General features: G+C 51.4%; 6 protein-coding genes across 6 annotated transcripts; 3 read left to right on the plus strand and 3 right to left on the minus strand.

The window, feature by feature from the left end:
• Nucleotides 1–785: 785 nt before the first annotated feature.
• Nucleotides 786–1,790, plus strand: M431DRAFT_74766 (hypothetical protein; the record flags this gene model as incomplete). Its single annotated transcript, XM_024922264.1, has 1 exon — nucleotides 786–1,790. One exon carries the CDS (start codon nucleotides 786–788, stop codon nucleotides 1,788–1,790), a length of 1,005 nt encoding a protein of 334 aa, XP_024779062.1.
• Nucleotides 1,791–3,599: 1,809 nt separating this feature from the next.
• On the plus strand, nucleotides 3,600–4,595 carry M431DRAFT_74633 (hypothetical protein; the record flags this gene model as incomplete). Its single annotated transcript, XM_024922246.1, has 1 exon — nucleotides 3,600–4,595. One exon carries the CDS (start codon nucleotides 3,600–3,602, stop codon nucleotides 4,593–4,595), a length of 996 nt encoding a protein of 331 aa, XP_024779063.1.
• Nucleotides 4,596–5,103: 508 nt separating this feature from the next.
• On the minus strand, nucleotides 5,104–5,841 carry M431DRAFT_490990 (carbohydrate esterase family 4 protein; the record flags this gene model as incomplete). Its single annotated transcript, XM_024916860.1, has 1 exon — nucleotides 5,104–5,841. One exon carries the CDS (start codon nucleotides 5,839–5,841, stop codon nucleotides 5,104–5,106), a length of 738 nt encoding a protein of 245 aa, XP_024779064.1.
• Nucleotides 5,842–6,682: 841 nt separating this feature from the next.
• On the minus strand, nucleotides 6,683–7,973 carry M431DRAFT_1995 (hypothetical protein; the record flags this gene model as incomplete). The annotated part of the gene is made up of 2 exons (XM_024913305.1): nucleotides 6,683–7,720; nucleotides 7,794–7,973. 2 exons carry the CDS (start codon nucleotides 7,971–7,973, stop codon nucleotides 6,683–6,685), a joined length of 1,218 nt encoding a protein of 405 aa, XP_024779065.1.
• A 1,362-nt stretch (nucleotides 7,974–9,335) lies between these two features.
• Nucleotides 9,336–10,303, minus strand: M431DRAFT_1996 (hypothetical protein; the record flags this gene model as incomplete). Its single annotated transcript, XM_024913307.1, has 4 exons — nucleotides 9,336–9,674; nucleotides 9,788–9,919; nucleotides 9,983–10,011; nucleotides 10,117–10,303. The coding sequence occupies 4 exons, from the start codon at nucleotides 10,301–10,303 to the stop codon at nucleotides 9,336–9,338; spliced, it is 687 nt and encodes a 228-aa protein (XP_024779066.1).
• A 2,340-nt stretch (nucleotides 10,304–12,643) lies between these two features.
• M431DRAFT_75816 (hypothetical protein) lies at nucleotides 12,644–13,267 on the plus strand (the record flags this gene model as incomplete). Its single annotated transcript, XM_024922391.1, has 1 exon — nucleotides 12,644–13,267. The coding sequence occupies one exon, from the start codon at nucleotides 12,644–12,646 to the stop codon at nucleotides 13,265–13,267; it is 624 nt and encodes a 207-aa protein (XP_024779067.1).
• Nucleotides 13,268–13,435: the final 168 nt, after the last annotated feature.

Genomic DNA, 13,435 nt, shown 5'->3' on the forward strand with positions numbered 1-13,435 from the left:
CACTTACTCTCCTTTCTCTCTCTCACCAAAAAAAAAAAAAAATTCAACGAGTTCCCGTCTCTCCCTGCTTTTGGCATCTCCAAGGACAAAGCTTTGCTCGCATCTCAAAACAAGACAAGCGACCAACTAGGACAGGACTCCGCCCTATCTAATCGTTTGTGTGACAGCAATCAATCTCTGCATCTCACACAAACAGTACATCGACACACTCGCAACAAGAGTGAAAACAAGGTAGCCGGACAGTTTCCAGTCGCAAACTTTGCCCTTGCCGCAACCAACCAACAAAACAACCAACTCGCAACATCATCACCTGGCGTGAACCAAGTTGCGATTTTTCTCTTCATTTTTTCACACGTTTTTTCCATCTTCATCTTGGCCCGTTTGAGCGCAGATCTGCTCGGCCATTCGGCGCTCATCTGTCATTGAATCCCGCAAGTCACCTTCCGACTTGAGCTTGGATTCACCTCCACCAAGAGGCACCCTGTGCAACGTTTCCCAGCTTGCTTGTGTGTGTCCTCCGTCATCAGCCCAGCCGTCTTCGATAGTGAGCGCTGGTCACACGGCTTCACAGTCAACTTCCAGATCGGGTTGTGGCATCTTGTCCCTCACCTCACTGACCACCTCATTCGCTTGTGGTGGTTGCTCGCACAAGAGTCAGTCTGTCATACAGAGTGACACCAATCGTCCTTCTCTTCTGCCACGTCTTCTACTTTTAACCTCTCCTTCGTTCCTCCAACGTCAACCGGCCATTTCGTTTCTTCCAGCTCAAAACGACTACCGCCACCATGTCTCTATCACGAGCTTTTACTACGCGCAAGCTCAAGCTGGGCTCTGATTCCGGCGATGGCAAGGGCCCTCAGCGCTCGCATACCCTCCGCCACAAGATCTCGGCTCCCGTCCAGCTGGTTCATACTACCAACATGCTCTCATACAACGCGCCCGATCTGCCCAAGGGCGGTCCTGCTATTCCTGCTGTCCCCGCCGTCCCTGCTGTGCCTGCTGTGCCTGCTATTCCTACTGCTCCTCTACGAACCAACTCTGCCAAATCTCTCGACGATTCCGACAGCTTCGCAACCAACGAATCGACGCCGCCAACCAGCCCAGACATTGCGACAGGCGAGCGTACGCCTTCTCCCAAGCCGAACCACCTTTCAGGCTACTTTAAGAATTCGACCAAGCCTGCTGCCCCAGTCGAGCCCGAGCCTGCGCGTGCGCCGATGATTCCCCAGCGCTCTCCTACGCATACCAAGAAGAACTCGGTCGACGCCGTTGCCAGGTCGCGATCCATATCCCGCATTTCTCGAGATTCAGATCTGTCTGCCGCATCCCGGAGTCTCCAGGCCTTCTCCCGAACTCCGTCCGTATCGACGCACTCTTCAGCGCACTCTTCATCCATCTCAAATCGATCTTTGAAACAGCCTTCATCACCTGCGGCCCCCACCGCCCCCATAGCCTTCGCAGCCCCGAGGGCTCTTAAGACTCCTACGGCTCCCACGGCTCAAGCAGCCCCGACCCCCCTGCCTGTGCAACCTCCCAGCTCCGCGCAACACCACGCAACCAACTCTAATCCTTTTGGACCAGAATTGGGTCAATTGACGGAACTTGCGGAAGAGTACAGCTCCGCGACCCAGATGGAGCTAGCTGACGAGGACTTGGAGTACATCCGCTCCAAGGGCCTCGTCAGGCTGCGTCCCGACGACTATCTGAGCATGATTCAGGGCCTGTCTTCCCTCTTCTTTACGGAACCTAGTCACCCAGCTCCTGCAGCTGCGGCCCCGCTCTGGATCTAATAATGTCCAAGCCGATAATGCGAAACAGCAAAAACTCCGCTGACGCGGCATTGTACATATCGAAATTGTCCGGACATAGGCTTGTACCGCCATGAGCAAAGTGCTTGAGCGATGACTTGTTTTTCCTTTTTTTTTTTTTTCTTCTCTTCTTCTTCTTCCTCTTCTACTACTCTGTTGACATGGATGGGATTTCGGTGTGGGGTCTAGAATATTAGCATTACTAGGTACTTGGATTGGCTGCTTGATATACCTGAAACAGGAGACGATGTGGCGTTGAATAACGGATGGGAAATGCTTTTTAAATTGGCGTCTTTTTCATTTTTTCTGCCATTTTTCTCTTATTTACGATGTGAATACTTTACCAGTCACAAATCTGCACATATTATCCGCTGATGACATTTCCTTACCATTCTCTTCCCTCCGTGGCTGATTCATGTCTGTGATTATTGGGTAATACCTACTGGCGACTATAATATTATATTAGCGGCTTATGATACGGCATTTGGAAGGCAGACAGGAAACTAGTCAGACGGCCCGATCGTCTGTCTCTCTAGACATACATGGCAGCTAGCTAGCTAAGATGAGAATGCCACGCGAAAGAAAAGAATGTCAGCGGGAGGATTGACGTGATCCCTGCTGATGTTTCAACTCCCGCCCCACGCGCCGCGCAGCCAATCGCGTGATGGGGCTGCGGCTGATTGTTTCAAAGGATGCGGATGGGTGCCCGTTTGGTGGATGAAAGGTGAAATTAGCCTGCACTTTTTTTGCCGGTATGGGATATTTCTGGTAGATGGTAGAATAGGGGAGATTCGGAAGCCGGAGTGCCGATGGGTGTTGGGATCGGTGTATTCCAAGACTGGGGGGATTGAAGCGAAGGTGGTCGTTTTGGTGATTGGATTTATATACAGGATACACGTGGGTTGATGAGAGTCATCGGTCTGAGCTATCAATGAAGTACAAAAGAAAATCCAATGCAAGGCCTCGCATAATAAAAGTATTAGTTCTTTAGATTAGAGCACCTTGACCTTGAATATTTGGCCATTATCACTTATGCAATATGGTTTGAGACGCGGATCTTTTGCTCTGCGATATGGCAGCCAGTAATAGTATTCGCCTCGGACCATCCCTTCCAATAAGAAGCGTCTTCCACTTTATTTGTGAAAACAGGCGCTTTTCAAGCGCCATAAGACGATGTCAGAAGCCTTCACAGCATTTTTAACGTCCCCGAGACCTTGGAATGAGCCCACCAAGTCTGGTGCTGAAATGCTGCAGCTGGCCGTGCTATGCGAGCCGCACTTGAGAGCTGTCAGTGAGTATGCGTCATGCCCCCTGTCCCGTCTTTCACAGCATTTTTAACATCTCCCAAGTCGTTGAGAGACCCCACAACTTTGCTCTATTGTCTAACAACCCAGACCAGTCTAGCGGTTTATACAGAATGAGTTCCACCACTAGATGTTACGGTGATGATCTAAGTGGGAGCTCTGCCAGTCCATGTATGCAAGTGAGGTGCAGCTCTCACTCTAAGCTTTCGAGCTCGGCTAGGCGTTTTCCGTGGCATCAAGTACAAAAACAGCCTTTACTTATTGTTTTTTCTCTATCGTATAATATCGTATCAGTTCATAGTAAGCATATAGGCTGCTCGCATAAAAGAAAACAAGCTGCGGTTTACTTGCGCCGTAAGCTTACCTACAGCAACTTGCAAGTACCCATAGGACACACAAACTCACCCCACCATCTGTATCTATCTCAACCTCTCTTTCATCTGCCCCTCCAACCTTTCAACCATTCCAAATCCCCTCAATCTCAATCATGTCCTCGCAAACTACCATAATTGCCGCCCTCAAGGGCCAAACCCTCCGCATCCCCAACCTCACAGCTCTTTTCCAAGCCTGGCCCCCTCAGACCCTCAACGAGCACTACCAAGACACCGTCGCCCCCACCACCAACACCATCCTCAAGATCGCCGCCATCGCTCCCCATCTGCAGATTGAGCGCCGTCTGCGCGATGATATTTCTTTGCTGCCATGTCTATGGTATACTAGTGCGCCCAAGCTGCGTCTCGAAGCCCTGGTGTTGTATGTGATATGGGTAGTATGCTGGGATGACACCGTCGACACAGTCGAAGGCGACCTGGCGGCAGATTTCGACCGCGCCGAGCAGTGGCGCGAGAGAACGCTGGCAATCGCCAAAGCTGCGTTGAATCTGTCCGAAACAGCTCCAGAAGGTGAGGTTGACGCCATCAACGCCGTGCTGGTCGACTTTGGGCGGCGGTATGCAGAGGAGGCACCGCTCCATGAACGCCAGCGCATGTACGATGAGCTTGCCATTTACATTCATGCTTGCTCAACCGAACAGAAGATGCGCCTCAGCGAGACTGTGCCTGGCTTTGACGAGTACATGGAGCTCCGTGAGGGTACCATCGCCGGCGGCACGTTCCTCGCCCTGGTTCCTTATGCCATGAACCGGGACGTACCGCCGGAAATGCTCAACTCGCCGCTCGTCCCCGTTCTTCAGAAGCAGATCAGTGTGCTGGCAAGCGTCGTTAACGACCTGCTATCGCTCAAGAAAGAGCTTCACTCGGGCTGCGCCATCAACGTCGTATGTACGCTTCTTACCCCGGACACGACGTTGGACGAGGTTATGGCGCAGTTGCTCCAGAAGTTCAAGGACGCAGTCCGGCAGTTCGACGAGGCAGCAGGGGAGTTCATCGGTCAGTACGTGCACGACGACAATCTTCAAAGTGTAGCACAGGAGCTGGTCAACGGGTACAGACGTATAGTCACTGGCGTACTGGAATTCTCGTAAGTATCTCACAATTCCCTGAACCGTGGGACCTTTTGATATTACCCTAGCAGTACTAGATATCTTGGATTCGTAGTAGTACACGGTATAAGCTAACCTCTCTGGAAAACAGACTCAAGTCCCCTCGCTATAAACTCGCGCAGCTCCTGCGCGAAGATGGATCACTAGAAATAGTCATCTGATATCCTTTTTTTTTTTTTTGTTCCCCCCTTCGCCTCCTTTATGTTATTGCGAATAGCTTTCCAACGCTCCCGTGAGTCCCCAACTCCAGTACTCGCTCCCTTTCTGCCGGGGGCTTTGTATAACGATGCTCTTCTCATTCCTGACCTTTGCCCCTCCGTATTTTTCCCTTTGTAAATGTGTTGTATGCGGACCCACGCCAATGCCACGAAAAAAGAAAGACAAACAGAAGAAAAAGCAATCAATGTGTGTATAAACGAAGAAAAATTGACTCCTCCATATTGTATTTGTGAATTTGTTTCCCATTTGCAATCCTTCCTTTATTAGAAAATCACCATGATCGACCTCCCAATGGCTCAACCGACGTCACAAGATCCGTAATGGTGACGATTCTGTATCCCTGCCGCTTCAGTTCCGGCAGCACAATCCGCAACATCGGAGCCGTCCACCCTCTTCGATCGTGACAGATAATAATGCCTCCGGGATGTGCCATACTCAGAATATGCTTAGCATTAGTCGTAGGGTAAGGAATCTGAGGGTCGTGAGGGTATATGCTCCCCAGAACGATACGAAAGCCACGATTGCCCAGCAGGTCCCTCATGCGATGGTTGAACCAGCCAGACCCAGGCCGGAAGTAATTATTAGGCAAAATCTTGCCCTCTGCCTCGTACGCCGTCGTCAGCAGCGCCTTGACCTCCTTGACCTGCCTCTCGAGCTCGTCGTTGCTCAAACTGCTAGACGGCTCATCGCGCATAGCATGATTCCCCAGCTCATGGCCCTGCGCAACCAACTTCCTCAATATCGCCTCTCGACCCTCAACCTGCTGCCCGATAACAAAAAACGTAGCGTGGGCGTCGTTTTCGCGCAGCACCTGCATAATCTCGTCCGTGTGCGCCGAGGGAGCATCGTCAAGCGACAGCGCAATGATCTTCTCCGTGGTGGGTTCTTCGAAGAGCACGTCGGGGAACTTGTTGCGCAGGTAGCCGATGAGGAAGCGCGGCGGCTTGTAGACGCAGTAGACGGAGTAGAGCGGCAGGGCGAGCAGCACGAGCAGCGCCAGGAGGAGCATCTGCGTCGTCAGGCGGTTGCGGCGGACGCGGCGCCGGAGGGTGGTCGGCAGGCGGAAGAGGTTGAGGCGCGGCATTGGCCGGGTTCGAAGGATCTTCGGGAGGAGGATGGAGGAGAAGTTGGTCGAGATTCGATTCTTGTGCCCTCGTTAGGAGAGGCGGCGTGAGGAGACGGGGATGCCGCCTGCTGCTCGCATGCTCTCTCTCTCTGGGTTTCTTTTTGATATATGGCCTTTTTCGTTTCCTCTCTGGTGTAAAATTCTCGTAGTCGTCGATGCGTCAATGGGTGATTAATACAATTAAAATTTGGCAGCAATTGGAAGAAAAGGGAGGCCTTTTTTTTTCCTCTTCGGTCGAAAAGAGACCGCCTTAGTGGCGGGAAAGGGAAAGGGTTTTTGGGGTAATTGAGGCTTTCGCGGTCCTGTTTAGCCAGGGGCTAGGAGAGCGTGCAAGTTAAGTTATCGGATAGCGGTGCCAGGGGGTTTGATTGGGGGGGGGGACCCTGTAATTGATTTTCGATGCCCAGTCGCTTGGACATTAGATCTCCATGCTACGGTACCCGTGCATTGATCACTTCAACACTTTACAACCCCCTTACATAGAGAAAAACATATATGCTTTACAATGTTTTAATAGAATGCAATTGTGTAGGTTGACAATCTCCAATTCATTCTTTTGATTCAATTCATTCTTCTTATACATTCATATGTGTATCCAATTGCAAATACCGTCAAAAGCTCATCACTGACTTGATCTGCTTTGGTGCCCAGCCAGGGGTTCACTCATCATCTCCCTTCTTACTCTCCTCACTTTTAACCATCATACAATCTAGCTATCAAACAATCAAGCAAGCCCTTCCTTCAGCAACGCCTCCAGTCCCTGCTGCAGATCCGCCTTCAAGTCCTCCAAACTTTCCACTCCAACGCTCACCCTCAACAGCCTCTGATCCACCGTCCTATCCGTCATGGCCCGCCACTCAACCAGACTCTCCACGCCTCCCAAGCTCGTCGCGTGCTGGAACAGTCCCAGCTTCCCCGGAAGCCTCTTAGCCAGCTCCTTGTTCTTCAGCGTGATGGCGAAGACGGGCCCGTAGCCGTTGGGCATCTGCTGCCGCAGCCAGCTCCCCTCCTGTGCAGCCTCAGGCTGCAGGCTGGCGTGCTGGATCCTCTCAATCGTCTTGCCGGCGGCCGTCTTGTCGTCCTTGGCCTGTTCCGCCAGCCACGATACCAGCGCCGTGGCCGTGGCGCTCTGTCGGTTGACGCGCAGCTCCAGGGTTCGTAGCGATCGCATGCCCAGCCAGCCCTCGAGACTGCCAATCACGGAGCCCAGGAGCAATCTGTCGGCGAGCAGGTCGCTCACCCACGTCTCATGCTTGGGGTTGACTGCCAGGACGCCGCACAGCATGTCCGAGTGTCCTCCAATGTACTTTGTGCCGCTGTGCATCACAATGTCCGCGCCCCAGGCGAACGGATCCAGCAGGGGAGGCGGCGCAAACGTCGCATCGACAGTCAGATACGCTCCTACGCTGTGCGCCCTGTCGGCATAGTATTTGAGGTCGCGCGCCTCGCCCGTGGGGTTCAGGGGCGTCTCGACGTGGATGATATCGCCGGGTCCCAGCTCCGAGAGGTCACAATCCAGCGGCAGCGACTTGAGGCCGTTGAGGCGCTCAAAGATCTTGAGAATGCCGTGGCAGCCGTGGTAGCCGTCTCCAATGGCAACGCGCTTGGGGTTGATGTGGGTGATCATGGCGTGGAAGGAAGCCAGCCCGGATCCGTAGGTGATGGCCTGCTGGCCCAGAATGGACGTCAAGATGGCTTCAAAGCGAGCCATGTTGGGGCTGGTGTGACGCGAGTAGATGTGGAAGTCGAGAGGCTTAGTTGTCTGTATGGTGTTTATGTCAGTATCAGAAGCTTCCTGTTACTTGCTGAATCTTTCATCTTCATTGATCACTTACATCGACCTCTGCAATGGGCTTCAGCCTCTCGGGATCGTTGGGATACCGAAAGGTGGTGCTGGTGTGCAGGCCGGGCGCAATGGCCGGATGACCGTCGATGCGAGCATCAGCGTGCACCGCCTTGGAGGCGAGCGACAGCGCCGCAATGTCGGGCACGTATTCGTCTGAGGCGTTGCCCATTGTGATTGACTGCGGTTTGTGGTTTGTGTTTGTGTGTCCTTGTGCTTGTGCTTGTGTATGGGTGAAGTTTGTTAGTACAATTAAGTCGTCATATGTGAGTGTATTCAGTGTCAATGTATGTCCATTACACACCTGATGTTTCAACTCAACACAAATCAATTCAAATTCAAATTCAAATTTAAGTAAGCTGATTAGATCAGATTAAACCAAAGCATCACTGCCCATCTTCAACAAACCTTCTACTCGATAAAAGCAGCTCCGTCCATTAGCCTTTATATCCCTATCCGCAACTCTCTTGCCCCGCTTCAACGCCGTTGTCGCTGTATTACTCAAGCGTTCAATTACCCACTACAGAGTATATCCAGCGTCCAATTACCCACTATGGAGTATATCCCGCTGGTTCCAGCTTGATCACGTCAATCTATCTTATCGCTTTTTAGCAGAAACCCAATTTTTTGCAGCAGAAAAGCTGCATGTTAGGAGAAAGAAAATGTCAACACAGGGCGTTTGCGTGTCACATTAATATTCATACTCCACCACACTACGGCGTAATTACCCGACAAGCACGCCCTCTTGTCAAATGCTCTGCTCTTGCATTCATATATACAAGTATGGGTATGCCGCAGATTTCCGCTCAGAGGCAATTGCTCCGAGGAGTTACAGCTTCCGTAGTCTCTGGTTGTAGCCATCAAGTGGTGCTCAAAGGGCCAAACGAATCGGGTAACAAAAAAGAGAAATGATTGAAGCATCATGAGAAATGGAGAGACAAGATTAGAAATTCAACCACGCGGGGGGTTGCACCATCACGCCTTCTACATCACCAAGTCTTGATAATTCGCTCGTGATTAGTAGTTGGTAGGACCACAGACTTTATGCCTCGTTCAATGCATCACGACCCTAGGGCTTATTCAGAACGAATGAACTCTATCAGATAAGAAAAGTCGACATGATGACGGTGGCACGAACATATCAAACGTAAGATGTGCTGTATTAGCGATCAAGCATGTGATCGCCGACATAAGTGATTATCATTAAGTCGTCTTGCTTTTCCTTGCTTGAATATTCCCTCGCCTTCATAAACCCCCCGAGTCTGCCAGCCCTTGAATCGTGGGCGTAACGGCAAGCATCGTTGGATGCGAAATACAAACTCCCGATTATACAGTTGTCCTTGCAAGGTGTGACGGCGGCAAATGTGCGTCCACCGTCTACATCGTCCCAAACGCCGTCGTTGCAGAAATAAAACATATCCATAGTCCAGAAAAAAAAACATGGGCGCCTGATACACTTTTGAAAAGGTATGTACGATAAATTATTTCAAGTTGCAGAGTCGTTGTCGTCGTTGCTTCCCGTGGTAGGCACCTCTCAGTTTGATGAAGTCACCGTCGGCTGGTCCATTGCTGCTAACTCGGCCCCTTGGCCACTTTGAGCCCTCTTCCGACCGGGCATGAGGAACCTCGAGACTCCTGTCTGAGCCGTAGAGTCCTTCTCTTGGGTCTCTGTCAGTTTGGAGAAGAAGCCTCGTTTGCGGGGCGGCTGCTTCTGGTCCTCGAGTCCGACGTCTTCAAAGTTCTCCTCGGCAGTAGGCAGTTGCTCTATGTTGCGGTTGATTGCCGACCTAGGCATTCGAGCGAATCGAGCTGAGTCGAGACTCATGCGAGCGGGAACGTCGTACGCAGAAATGGGAGATCGTGCCGAGATATCCTGGGTGACGGCCCTTGTTAGTCTCCGGTTCAGGCGAGTCGCTTCGGAGGCGGGGTTGACGCCGTGCCCGAGAGAATGAAAGCAAGCCAGTACAACGGAAAAGAACAACATACAAATGAGCGTCGGTACGAGTCAAATGACTCTCGAGAAATAGAAAATTGCTCAATCTCGCCAGAGCTGTCTGACGATTCTCGCGACGAGAGATATCTGCGCGGCCAGTGGCCCTTCTCCTCCGACGGTGAGGGCTGTTCGCATCGACAATCAGCGACTGGTGCACAAGGCAAAACGACGGGGCTATGCAAACTTACAGGGAGATATACGCCGCTGTCATTGACGACTGCAATTCAGAAAGGGCAGTTAGCCAGCCGGTCGTGTGACGCTCTGCCTCTGGCATGGGCTACAGGGCAGGGATACAAGGGAAGGCGGTCACCCCACGACATACCACTCATCTTATACTCGCCGGTATCCTGACTTCTGGCGCTGCGGATGCTGAGAGCCGACGACGCCTTGGATCCAACGGTGTCGACTCGCTCAAAGCCGGGAGAAATGCGCTCTTGGTCGGTGTAAACGTTGTCCTCGACGGTGACCAGAGTGCCCGGGCGGCGAGTAAATGGATTTCGAATCGGCATGGTGAACGATGAGAGTTGGCGGGAATTAAGTAAGTAGTATTAAAGCGATACGGTATGATACAGCCCGGTGGTAACACGACACGATACGACACGATACGCCGGTGCTGTGAGAAGATGCGGGCAAAGAATACGCAGACGGCGGAATAACTATCGTTTTGGCGAGGTGAAGAGAAAGGCAATCAATTGATGGGGGGAAACGGAGACTTTTAATAGGTATCCAATGCGAAAAGCGGAAGGCTTCGTCTAGACTGTGGAGGAAAGTCAAAAGCCAAGGTACGAGTACATGCCGAAAAAAAGCAGGGAAGGGGCACAAGGGGTTTCAAGCTTTAAAAGCCATTTGGATGACCTGAATGATGGTCAGATGTCAGGCTAGAACGGATCAGCGGCCGGATATGGGGGAATCAGGGCCTGCAAATGGGGCCGATGGCAGTTTTTGCGTAGCATCACTTTTTTGCTAGTGCTTGCAGTTTCGAGTCGATGGAGCGGGAACGGCGTCTAACAATCCCCGATGGGTGACTTCAGTTTTGGGGCGGATTTTCTGGATCGAACGAGGCGAAGACGGCGATCTGATTTAATGGGCGGTGTTGTATTGGTACAGACGAAATACTTCAGGTACTTGAGGTACTTGAGTTACCTAGCAGGGCAATGATAAGTCTGTCTAATGTACATGGACTCCCAAAAGAGAGAGCGTGGAGAGATGGATGATTCCATTACCAGGTCAGCCCAGCAAACATCAGATCTGCGCATCCTCTCGGCGGCGCCTTGCCGACCGCAACGCATTTTGCCCACGGAGCGCATCAGTGAGATTCGCTGGATTCGATTCCACACTGTCTGCAATCCGCGTACTCGTACTGCGTATTATCGGCTGGATCAACCTCTCTTTTGCACTTATACGGCTTGGCTTCCTCGGCTTGGCTCTTTGGCTGTGCGCTTGCACCGCCTCGCAGCTTGGCCTCAGCTCTCTTTGTCTGCCCAAGGCTTTCTTTCTTTCCCTCATTCATGCATTCACCCGCTCCCTTGGCACTTTGATCCCAGCCGGTGCCCGCTCGTTGAGTCCTCTGACATTGTACAGTACCAGGTAGCATTTTCATGCAGCGTCACTCTCATCGTATCGGACCGGCTTTGCAGAGTGAGCGCCTAAAGTGCCGTGGGCATTTCTAGACTTAAGAAGCCAAGGACGGTGGAGCCACCAGCCAAGACGAAGGGAAAAGACACGCGCCCGGCCTTGCTGAAAATACCCGGAAACGACTCTCCCGAATCCGAGTAGCGGCAAAGACATTTTATCCGCAGGGCCATGACGATCCATGACAGTGCGGGATGTCGTACTAGTTACCGATTGTGCGTATTTGTTTCTGTATTAGTTGATGATACTAAGGTAGCCCGGCACCTGAGCCGCGGCATTCGGACAATCCTACCTTTGAACCAACACCAACAAGACCAAGTTGGGCAGGTTTTCTTCCTCATTATTACCTCACCTTGCAGTAACTAAAAAATATGTCACTTGAACTAGCACTTCTTTTCTCAGTTCATCATCAAGAAATCGCCACCCTCCCACAAAGAGCTTGTCGACTTGTTCCCAGAAATGTAGACTATCACTTTGTCACATCTGCGAATGTGAATGTGATGGACTCTTCCCCGCTCTGCCATGCTTGTTACTGAAAATCCGGGGCCGAGCTGTGGGCAAGGGTTTGCTGGAGACCTTGTTTCGATGGCTGAGCCGGGATTTCCGTCTTCTTGGGGAATGCTCGAGTAAAAGCACCTCTGAAGCTGGCAATGCAGGACACACACTCATGGCTGTAAACAGCACTAGAGCGAAGAGATTGTAGATCTCCGGTGGCAAACAGCTTCCCTTTGAACCTTTTTCATTGAACCTTTTTCCATTGCCCATACCGAAAAAGCATGGGCGCCATCCAGAATAGGCTGATCAATGGGAACGGCCGCTTGACGCTGCCGCTTTGGTCGGCCATCATACGTTGCTTGCATGGTCTGGGCAAAACGCCACTAGATATCGGTGCCTGACAGCCTGTGAATAATGGTAGCACACACGTACAGGGCACCGTATTGATCAATTCAGCACAGAAAAGCTGCCTGGGAGGATTTGTTGGCCAGCCACAATGCTGCCCAATCCACGAGCGTTGGGAATAGCTGGCGTATGGATAGACGATATGTTATCAGCAACACTGTCGTCCTTCTGTTGCTTTACCTTACGTTGTAGGCGTAAATGCGTAAAACATGGCTTTCGACCTACAAACTTATTGTTGCCAACCAGACATCGGGTTTCGCGTTGAAGTGCACGACGAATATCATCGATACCGAAACTGCACCTTCGATGATGGAAACATGGTAGCACGCAATCCTTGGCGCGCTGGCGACGCTCAAGCATGTAGCGATCACCTCCAATGGAGACAGCGAGAGGGGCCCTTCATTTCGTTCTTTACCAGCTGGAACGCAGCTCTACGGAGACAACATTGGTTGATAAATAACGGGGCCAGGGAAGTTATTATTGTTGCCGTTTGGTTGGATGGGTTGCTTTTGGTCTACGATGCTCGGCGGATTGCTCGAGATTTAAACCTTGGTAACCTTCATTGGTTTCAAAATGAGGTTCTAGTCCACGGGGGGATACCCGCCGACAGCTACAGGATTTTGGCCATCTTTCACTGCAATGGGGATATCAAGGACGCTGCTCTCCATCTCGATGGCTTGAATACCGAGGTCCGCATACCAGAAGGGTATATTGATGGGGTCAGCATCAAGGGGAATATTGGTGGGAAGCCTAATATAACTGAACTACTTCGAGACGAGCTATACACCCGCACCGGAACGAGGGACGATGCCAAGTTCATTCCGTTGGTATTGTGCATGGCGAATCTCACGTACGATTGGAAAGTTGATGATAGTGCTGGCCCAATGATTCTTTTGTCTTTTGGGCCTTTGAGGGGCATAGGCTGGTGTTTCCCTAACTGAATGTTGCTCAAGTAGTGGCTATGGCGTTGGCTATGAAGATGATGTTAATTCGCTGCTTAGGGATTGTCTGAGATTGATACCACTTAAATTGAACAAAGAAGCTTGCAAAACACTGACTGCTTTTCCAAGAGAATTTCTACAGTTAATGGTATAACTAGCAAAAAAGTG

Source organism: Trichoderma harzianum (assembly GCF_003025095.1).
Source record: "Trichoderma harzianum CBS 226.95 unplaced genomic scaffold M431scaffold_2, whole genome shotgun sequence".
Taxonomy (NCBI): Eukaryota; Fungi; Ascomycota; class Sordariomycetes; order Hypocreales; family Hypocreaceae; genus Trichoderma; species Trichoderma harzianum.